The sequence below is a fragment of the Candoia aspera genome, chromosome 17 (genome assembly GCF_035149785.1).
Source record: "Candoia aspera isolate rCanAsp1 chromosome 17, rCanAsp1.hap2, whole genome shotgun sequence".
NCBI classification, from domain to species: Eukaryota; Metazoa; Chordata; class Lepidosauria; order Squamata; family Boidae; genus Candoia; species Candoia aspera.
Genome location: NC_086169.1, coordinates 2,623,037 through 2,632,960, shown reverse-complemented (window position 1 = coordinate 2,632,960; position 9,924 = coordinate 2,623,037). Strand labels below are relative to the sequence as shown.

Genomic DNA, 9,924 nt, shown 5'->3' with positions numbered 1-9,924 from the left:
GTGTCATCCTTACAGGGGAAGGGAAACACTGCGCTACCCGACAGGCTTGCTTCTGATGCCCGGTGGAGTCGGCCTCCTCGAAGGACAGAAGCCGCTTTGTTGCACCACCTTTCCGCGTTTAGCCAGATCCCCAGAGGGTCAGAATCGATCCCCGGTGGGCGTCCAGGGGTAGGTCAGCTCAGAGCAGTCCCAGGCAGGTGCAGACATCGCTCAAACAATTTGTATACCCAACACACAGGAACACAGATTGCCTTTATATCCAAAATTTATTGAATCAAACGGGTGAGGCTACAAGGACAGCGCCATAGCCACGGGGTTGATCGTATTCCATGCCCCCTGGGAGCAACTAGGGCCCCCAGCGGTAACCCAACCGCATTTCCCGCTCCGCTGCGTGCACTCCAACCCCGCTCTTGAGACCGTCAGAATCAAAGCCGGCGGCTGTGCGCATAGCCCCACCCATCCTGTGCAAGAGTCCACGGCTTAATGCTGCTTTCGCCTGAAGGAGCATCCTGCAAGGAGAAACGCACACCGTGAGCGAGCGAGACCAGGAGGCCCGGTGTTTGGGGGGGGTGGGGGACAGAAGAGCCGCTTTTCTCCACATCCCTGCGAGCGCATCAGCCGCAAAAACGGCCCGCCGAGTCCTATCCACATCGGAAGAAACGGTTTTAAAGCACCGCTTTGCACCTTGGCGGTTCTAGACGCAGGTTTCCGTTCCTCCCACCCCCAAGGCTGCAGGGCGGTGCGCCCAGACCTCCGCGGCCAGGCCCCGGCTGCCTTCCCGTCCTTCCCGGCCGCTCACCTTCTGTCAGCCTCGCCTTCCCTCCGGTGGGCTGGCACAGCACCGTGGAGCAGCCGACGCACAGCACGACGGTCTGCGCGTGACTGAAGACCGTGGTGATTTTGTAGCAGCCTGCGGGGGGCGGTTTTTATTACCGTTTGTCTGTTTTCGGGAGCGTCGCAGACCTGCCGCGGCCCGAGCCCCCCCCCGCCCGCCCCCCCCCAAGCACCTCTGGCTCGGCCTTCTCCCCTTCCCGGCCCCTCCTCCTCCCCGGCGTCTCGGCCCCCTCCGACAATGAGGCCCCCCGCGCCCCGGGCCGAGGAGGGCCTCACCCGGGCACTTCACGTCCATGAAGTAGGAGTTGGGGCTCTGCACCAGGCGCTTCTTCTTGTGCTTCCGCTTCTCCTCCTCGGGGGACGGGTGCAGGAGGTCCTTCGCGAGCTGCGGGGCAGAGAGGCGCTCAGCGCGGCCGCCGCCGCCCCCCGCCCCCGGCCCGCCGCCCCCGCCCGCCCGCGCGCCCCCGCCCCCGGGCCGCCATTTTGAGCCTCCGCGCCGCGGCCAGGCGGCGTGGGCGCGCCGAGCGGGGCCCGCGGGGCGGCCGGGCGGGCCCTCCGCGCCGCCGGCGGGCTGCCGAGCGCGGGGCGACGGCGGGGCGGGGGCGGGCCCGGGGGCGGCGCCCGGGCAAGACTCACCGGCATGTTCGCGTGGAGGCAGCTGCGGCCGAAAAGGAGGCAGGCCGGAAAGAGAAACTGCTATATCCGCTCCGGGGTTTCCCGCACGGGCGGAAGTCCGGGCGGGGGCGGGGGCGGACTCGGCGTCGCCGGCCGCGGGAGGGCGCCATCTTGGGGCGGTCCGGAGGGGCGGGGCGAGTGGGCCGCCATCTTGTGAGGCGGAGGGCCTGCCTGGCCGCCCTCTTGGGAAGGGCAGCCCTTTCCCCCTTGGGACGCCATTTTGAGAGGGATCCGTCAACAGGGACTCCGCTCCGCCTCGTCCTCCCCACAGCCCTGCAGGGTAGGCCGGGCTGAGGTTGACTCGCCTGGTCCCCCCACCCCAATACACACACAGACGCGCTTAGGGCACTGCAGATATCCCATCGTCCTAGTCAGGTCTAGCCCTCCCCCTAAAAACAAACTAAGGCTCTAGTCCTCATGGGTCCAAACAGGTTCCCAATCCCAAAACTAACAGCCCTGCCTGGGTTCCCACCCTGATAAACCAAGCTTCTAGCCCTCAAGGTTCCTCCAGGAGCTACAGCCTCCTCTCCTTTCACCCCAGCGACACTCCTGCAAAGTTGGGCTGAGTTCAGTGCTCAAGCCAGGATTTGAACCCAGGCTGGCCTCTCCTGGGTTTGGGTGGCAGAGCAAAGTTTTTATCATGCCCGGCCAGCCTCTCAAAGAGCAAGGGAGGTCTTTTGACGGTGGGGATGTCACCCTTGCAAAAGGGGTTCTCTGCCCCCAGTCAAACGCGTGAGCAGGTCAGCAGTCCACATGGAGGTCGAAAGATTTGCGGAAGGAAGAAAACAAGAGAGAGGTTAACCCATCTCTGGATGAGACCAAGCCAGCTTCACTTGCAGGCAGTGGAGACAGTGACCCTTCCAAGTCCAGGGTGTGTCAGAGGTAGACTGCTTCTGAACAGGGGAGTTCCATTAACTCCATCAACTTTGAAAACCCAGCTTTGGTCCCAGGCCTGGGGTTGATGTTCATTATTCATCTATGGCGCCCATTTCGCTTTGTGGGTCATTTTCGTCTGGCCCATCCGTCCAATTTAACGTCTCAAGCGGTTTTTACGTTTTTTTCCTCTAGTTTTGTGCGCCTCCCAGAGTCCATTGGAATTGGGTGGCCAGTGCATTTAAATAAATTTAAGTAAGACAATCGTTTAATTTAGCGCGCGTCGTTTCAATCGATGTCAGTAAAGAAACTGTTTAAGTTTCTCATCAGCCGCTTAAATAAATTTAGAGAAAAAAAGCAATCGCTGCTAAGCGATTGACTTAAACTGGAATACGTTGAAATAAATCAGTAATTTACTTTAGCGCCCGGCTGCTTATCGAAGATGGTTTGAAGAAGGTGGAATAAGGAAGATAACTCGGCCGAGATCTCCCTCCGCCGCCCCGTTCCGCCTCCTCTCCACGTGGCACCCTTTCCAAGCCCTCCTAGAATTCCCATTCCTGGCCCTGGGGACAATGAGGGTCGTCGCGGGAAGGGAAGGGGGCGAGTTGCCCCCCACCCCCGTGCAGGGATGCTCGCGCAAGGCTGCCGCCGGCGGAAGACGCTCTGCCCATGCTCAGGAGCTCTCCGCCCTCCTCCGTGGCCAGCGGCGGCGGACGATGCTCCCTCCTCCCCTTCTGAGCCAGGGGTCAACCCCTCCCCGCCTTGGGGGGGCTGCTTCGCTGCCCGGCCCGGGGGAGTGGTTTGGCGGGGAGGGAGGAGGAAGAGGAGGGCGGCGAGAGGAGGGAGAAGGAAAAAAAGAAAAAGAAGGAAAACTTCAGCCCCTCCTCCCCAAAGTTCCCTCCCGGCGCCCGAGTGGCCCGCTCGGCCTTTCTCCAGCGCGGGCGAGGCGCCCCTTCCCACGACGCGCGGATCGGCCCGGGCCGGACCCCCGGCGGCGATGGCCAAGTCCTACGACCACCTCTTCAAGCTGCTGCTGATCGGGGACAGCGGGGTGGGCAAGACCTGCCTGATCATCCGCTTCTCCGAGGACAGCTTCAGCGGCACCTACATCAGCACCATCGGTGAGGAGGGGGGCCCCCGCTGCCCGGACCCCCCCGGGGCCCCCCACAACCCCCAAAGCGGGATCGCGGGGAATCAGCCGCTGCCCGGCTCCGGGGCACCGCTGGCCTCCCTCCGCTTCCCATCTGCCCAGCGTGCCAGTCCCTGCCTCCTGGACTGCATGGCGGTGGGCTGCGGATGATGGGAACGGGGAGGAAGGGGCAAGGCGGGGTCTCTCAGGATCTGGCCAGCCCAGGAAGGGGGATCCCCAACACTTGCACCCCTTTGCAACGCTTCAAAGAATTGGGGTGATGAGAAGCTGTTGCTTTGTAGGGGAAGGGTCCTTGGGGAGCAGGAGGGCCCCAACTCTTTTACTCCTGGGGTCCCAGTGGGAAGAGGCGGTGGGGTGAAACTCCACAGACCCCTCCCAGCAGGGCAACTGACACCATCGAGTTGGACTTAAGACTTGGTGGAAAGGAAGGTCCCATTTTCGGTTTCGATCACCCCCTCCTTGAAAAAAAAAAATCCAAGCACCATGAGGACTAGAATCTTAGCTGAGATTTGGAGGCAGGGGCTACGTTTCGTGACGTGAGCTACAATTCGGCGCCCCAAAGATCTGAATTCCAACAATGGGGTCTCCAACATGGCCCCCCAAAAGCACTGGAGGCCCATCCCCAGACGGGGCACCCCAAACCTGCGACCAGCAGGAATCAAATTAAACCCTGGGTTTTCTCCCTTCTTCTATGTAGGGATTGACTTCAAAATCCGGACGGTGGAGGTGGAGGGCAAGCGGATCAAGCTGCAAGTTTGGTGAGTGTTTCTGAGGACAAGGAGGTGCCCCGTCCGTGTTGGGGGGCACGGGCGCAAAAGTGGGGTGGGGAGCCGGAAGGGAGGGGTTAAATGCCCGGGGCGGCGGGAGAGAAGTTGTATGTCAAAGCCCTGCATTGAAGGATGTTTGTGAAAGCTGTAAAACAATCCGTTTAGGAACAGGAAAAAAAAAGTGGGAATCTTTTAAAATCACATACGGCGTAGAGCAGCGTTTCTCCGCCTTGGCAACTTTACGACGTGGGGCTTCAGCTCCCAGAATTCCCCAGCCAGCTGTGCTGGCTGGGGAATTCTGGGAGCTGAAGGCCCCACGTCGTAAAGTTGCCATGGCGGAGAACCGCTGGTATAAATTGCGATTTCTGTTGTTGATCCCCAAGAAGATGCCCTCAGTGGCGCGAATTTATCCAACCTCCTTTCAGAGCCACCCGACTCCCTCCCCAGATCTGGTGGCAGGCAGTTCCGCAGCAGAACGACATTTTGGGTCGCTGCCGCGGCCTCTCCCCAGTTTTGGGAGAGCCCCCGAGGCTGAACGTGGAAAGGGAACGAGCGAACGCTTGGCCACATTTTCCATAATTCCATATGCCCCTAAGTCTGAAGCCTGCAGCAGGAGACGGGAGCCTAAAAATGGGATTTTCGAGGCAGAGTGACCATTCACACAACCTCTGGGATTTCTTTTGCAGGGACACGGCTGGCCAGGAGCGTTTCAAGACCATCACCACTGCATACTACCGAGGAGCGATGGTAACGGGGCTGCCACCCCCTGGGGCTACCCCCTGGGCTGGGCTGGGCGAGCCCGTCGAGGGGTGTGGTGGGAATGTCTTCAGCGGGCACCGTCACAGGCGGGCAGCTTTTTTTTTTGTTTAGATTATTTTTGTCCCACCTTTATTATTTTTATAAATAACTCAAGGCGGTGAATATACCTAATACTCCTTCCTCCCTCTATTTTCCCCGCAACAACAACCCTGTGAGGTGGGCTGGGTGAGAGGGAATGCCCCTGGCCCAAAGTCACCCAGCCGGCTTTCGTGCCTAAGGCGGGACTGGAACTCACCGTCTCCTGGTTTCTAGCCCGGTGCCTTTGTCAGTAGGCCAAACTGGCTCTCTCTTGTGGCCCCGGGAGGAGAGAAACAGCCCAGATGCAGGGCGTGCTTTCAGACAATTAAAATCCTGAATTACCAAAAGCAAACTAAGTAGATTTTAATCTTGCTGGTCTTAAAGTTGGGAGCGAGATGATCCTTCCCTTGGAGAGGATCCAGAAATCCTGTTTTCTCACATTGAAAATCTTAGTTTTGCATTTTAGTTTCCCTCCCCTTCTTCCCCCCACCCCAAACACTAAGGACTAGATCCATGTTTCTCAAGCTCAGCAGGTTTAAGATGTGCGGACTTCAACTCCCAGAATTCCCCAGCCAGCATGGCTGGCTGGGGAATTCTGGGAGTTGAAATCTGCACATCCTAAAGTCACCAAGGTTGAAAAACACTGGACTAATTCACACTTTAGTTGTCTCTCCCAAAGCATGCAAAAGGGTCTTCAGTTTCTCACCCCTTAGTGAAATCAGGGTTCCCGCATTGCCAAGCTGTTACAGATGTGCCAGATATATGAGGGTGCCCAATCTGGGCCATATGGGATTTTTTGTTGGGCTGTTATTAAATTGGTTAAAAGAAAAAAAAATTCCTACCACTCTATCGCCCAAAATATCATATGTGAGTAGGCATATGATCCAAGAGAAACGACACGAGAGGAAGAAGGGACTGGGAGGGAGGAGGGGAAAAAAAACCACAAGTCCAGACATGTGTGTGGCACTTGGAGAAGCAAGAAGGGAAGGGCTGGTCTTTGCCGAAGGAGACTTGCTTCCTTTTGCTGTGCAGCTGGCACCTCAGTAGCAGAATGGGAAGGCTGGGCTCTGGACGGCCGGCCACCCTGCACTAACCCCCAATTCCTTCTTAGGGAATCATCCTGGTCTATGACATCACAGACGAGAAATCCTTTGAGAACATCCAGAATTGGATGAAAAGCATCAAAGAGGTGGGTTCGTTACGCGAAACAGTGCTGGGGGTGAGGATGTCAGAAAGGGGAGACCGTCTGCAGCTATACGCCTCCCATACTTTCTGCCCCAGGGATCCCCCCCCCCCCCCCCGCTCTGCCCATTCATCCATTCTGGATTCAGATTTTGGATTACAAGTGAGAAATGGCAAATGATGGCAAACGCTGCCCTCTGGTGGCAAATGGCCCCTGAACAGAGGGGATGGGAGGACCACGGTGGCCAAAGACAGTGAGGTCTGCCCTCTAGTGCCCAAACAGAGGCATTGCACTAGCAACGGGAAAGAGAATAGCCAGGATGGGCAACGCAGCGCCCACATGCCCCCCCACCCCACGGGCTCTCGGTTCTTCCAGAAAAAAATAAAAGGGAAACAGCTGCAAAGCCTCAAAACTGAACTTTCCATGCGGGAAGGCCTGTAAAGGATGCGAGAGTCTCCTGTGCGAATTAAACTCTATTTAAAAAAAAAAAGGTATTGCAATTTTAAATGCAAAGATTAAAGATTACGAGGCTGTATTACTAGGCAAACTGCGTGTGCTCTCCTGCAGATTATGGGTGTTTATTGTTTTTAATTTTTTTTATGGTTTGTGATGGTTTTTATGAGTTTTAAGGTGGAGAAACCCTGAACATGCCCAAGGGGAAAGGAGGGTGTCATTGTTTGATCTGTGGCTGGCGGGGGGGAATATCCCTCCCCCAAAAGACAGATGGATGGCCCGTTTCTCGGACACCCGGGTTGACGGTCCTTCGTGGCCCAACCGCCCCTCTCGGCCACTTCCTTTGCCCAGAACGCCTCGGCCGGGGTGGAGCGTCTGCTGCTGGGGAACAAGTGCGACATGGAGGTGAAGCGGAAGGTGTCCCGGGACCAAGCCGAGAAGGTACCCCGGCTGGGATGTGGGAGGGGGCGGAATTCGGCCTCACTGGCTTTTTGGGCCACGGATGGCTCTGGATTTCCAGCTGGGGGGGTGGGATCTGCACTGATGCAGTTTCAGGTGGGGGGAAGCTGTCAGGCGCCCGAGGTCCCGCGTTCGCAAGCCTCTGGACTCGTCGGATCCTGGGAACGGTTCGCCTGCAAAGAGACGCTGGCCTGCGAGGGGTGGAGGGCAGGCAGGGCCGGAGCTGGAAGCAGGCAGAGTTTGCCGCCCCCAACCCGCTTCCCCTTCTCCATTTCTCTCCCCTGTTGTTTCCGCCCCCCACCTGCCAGGGTATGGCTTGTAATAGCCTTTTCTGATGATCCCAGGTGACCTCCAAGCCTTTGGCTCTGCTTGAAAGCAGATCTAGCAGCCCTGGATGCTCCCCCAGTGATTGATTGATTCCTCCCTCCCTCCCTCTCTTTGTCCATCCTTCCGTCCCTCCTTCCGTCCTTCCTCCCTCTTTGTCCTCCCTCCCTCCCTCTATTTGTTCGTTCTTTCATTCATTCATCCATTCTCCACACTCTGCAGCTGTCCAGAGAGCACGGGATCAAGTTCTTTGAGACCAGCGCCAAGTCCAGCTTGAACGTGGAGGAGGTGAGTGGTCTGCTTGGCCTGGGGATCCCCTCAACACACACACACACACACACACACACACACAGCTCCCAGGCCTGGTGTGCAGTCGTCCCTGGGCTGCAGGGTATTAGCCATCCTTGGCTGGCCAGTTTGGGAATTCGGCCAGGCAGAGGGACAGTCAGCCCTTCGAGGTAGGCCAGGTCCAGAGACAGGCCCCGCAGGGATGGCTGAAGGGCTGCTTGATTGGGGAAAAGCCCGTTCACGGAATCTGGGGAGCCGCTCCCAGTTCCTCTCCTCTGCAATGGGAGGAGCGGCCTACCTCGTAGGGGCATTGTGGAGGCCCACCACAAGCAGAGACTTCTTGCAGCAATAAATGGCTGGAAGCAGAATTATGGAACCCTGGTCTTTTTTCTTCCCCCATGTCAGGCTTTCAATACTTTGGCCCGTGACATTCTTCTCAAATCGGCCAAGAAATCGGTGAGTGCCGGATTGGGGGGGACAATTAAAACAGTCTGCACAATGTGGCCATCTCTCTATCTTTCTTCCTCCTCCTCCTCCTCCTCCTCCTCCTCTTCCTCTTCTTCTGTCTTCCTCCTCCTCTTCTTTCTCTTTTTCTCTTTCTTTTCCTTCTCATTCCTCCTTCTCCTTCTTTTGTCTTCTCCTTTTTCCTCTTCTCCTCCTTCCTCTCCTCCTCCTCCTCCTCCGCCTCTTTCTTTGAACCACGGATGGCCAACCAGCTCCTGACTTGGTCCCTTTCTCCTCCAGGCTCAGCTCCCCAAGAGGCCTTTGGAAGTGAAAGCCTCACCCAAAAGCGGCTCAAAGTGCTCAGTGGTCTAGCCGGGGCCAGCCCGTTCAGAAATACCCCGTATTATATACAATGCCCTTTCTCCTCTTTCACCCATCGTTTTCTCACCCTCGGGACTCCGAGTTGCTTCGGGCTGGACTCTGGAAGGACTCGGAGACTGATCCCCCTCTTTGTCGTCTTCTTCCGTTGGGGGCTTCCTGCCTTTTAATTTTTGCGCTTGCAGAAAGGGAAGGAGAGGTTTGGGGGGGGGTCCCCAAGCAAAAAGGGAGACGTTTAAAAACTGGGGAGGGGTATTAACTGGGGAAGTCAGCCCCAAATCCCTGGAATCAGCAGACAACTTTGCAGAGTTTCTCAACCTCGGCCATTTTAAGATGTCTGGACTTCCCCAGCATGCTGGCTGGGGAATTCTGGGAGTCGAAGTCCAGACATGCTGGCTGGGGAATTCTGGGAGTCGAAGTCCAAACATGCTGGCTAGGGAATTCTGGGAGCTGAAGTCGAGACATCTTAAAGTTCCCAAGGTTGAGAAACACGGCTTTAGGGAATCAAGGTTCACTTCTCTTTAACAGACATAGGAAGGGCTCGGATGAGACCCAGATCTTCCTACAGGAGAGGGAGAAAAACTTTTAAGAAAAATACTTCTGCCTGCTGGGATTCTCCACACTTCGGGTGGGTGGAAGCCCGGAACGCAGCCCACAGAATCCGGCACCTTGGGGGGATCAATTGCCTTTTATAAATCTGTGAAGACTATTAAATATTTGCAGTTTTTCTGGATGTTGGTGTGTTGAAAAGTAATTATCTCCATTCATCTGGGGAGGGGGGAAGGAATGGCCAGAAACAGCTTGGGGGGGGTCTTTGGTCGTTCAAGCGGGAGCTTCTGTCTTGTCCCCTTGCAGAGAGAGGGAGACCCTCCCCCAAATCCTGCCCACGTGTTCCCCAACTTTCCATCCCCCCTCCTCCCTTTCTTCCCAAACCACGTTTTCCAGGGCAGCCTACGAGACATTTGAAACCTCTCCATTTGCAACAAGTCTCTTTTGCTGAGGCTTTTAAGGGGTGCCCCGATTTTTAGCAGCTGCACCCCCAAATCTGCCTTTTGTCGCAGCTCCGGTTTGATTGTCTCGGGAAGGACGAATGTCACAACTCTGAGTGAGTCTGCGGGAGCCCTATTTCCCTGGCTCTCAAGCGCGTGCGCCTAGCATTATCAGCCGCTCTGCCAAACGTTCAAAAGTTGGGTCCCCCCCACTTTTGAATTTCTTTCCCCTCCTGGCCGCCTCGTGGATCAACATGGAACAAGATGGTT

General features: G+C 56.9%; 2 protein-coding genes across 2 annotated transcripts; one reads left to right on the top strand and one right to left on the bottom strand.

Annotated features, from left to right (window-relative positions):
• Positions 1-247: 247 nt before the first annotated feature.
• On the bottom strand, positions 248-1,605 carry RPS27 (ribosomal protein S27). Its single transcript, XM_063316637.1, has 4 exons — positions 1,471-1,605; positions 1,111-1,219; positions 800-910; positions 248-509 (listed from the first exon to the last, which is right to left on the bottom strand). The coding sequence occupies exons 1-4, from the start codon at positions 1,474-1,476 to the stop codon at positions 481-483; spliced, it is 255 nt and encodes an 84-aa protein (XP_063172707.1). The 5' UTR covers positions 1,477-1,605; the 3' UTR covers positions 248-480.
• A 1,664-nt stretch (positions 1,606-3,269) lies between these two features.
• RAB13 (RAB13, member RAS oncogene family) lies at positions 3,270-9,363 on the top strand. The gene is made up of 8 exons (XM_063316918.1): positions 3,270-3,503; positions 4,230-4,290; positions 4,986-5,046; positions 6,248-6,325; positions 7,124-7,213; positions 7,778-7,843; positions 8,249-8,299; positions 8,588-9,363. Exons 1-8 carry the CDS (start codon positions 3,380-3,382, stop codon positions 8,657-8,659), a joined length of 603 nt encoding a protein of 200 aa, XP_063172988.1. The 5' UTR covers positions 3,270-3,379; the 3' UTR covers positions 8,660-9,363.
• The last annotated feature ends 561 nt before the right edge of the window (positions 9,364-9,924 follow it).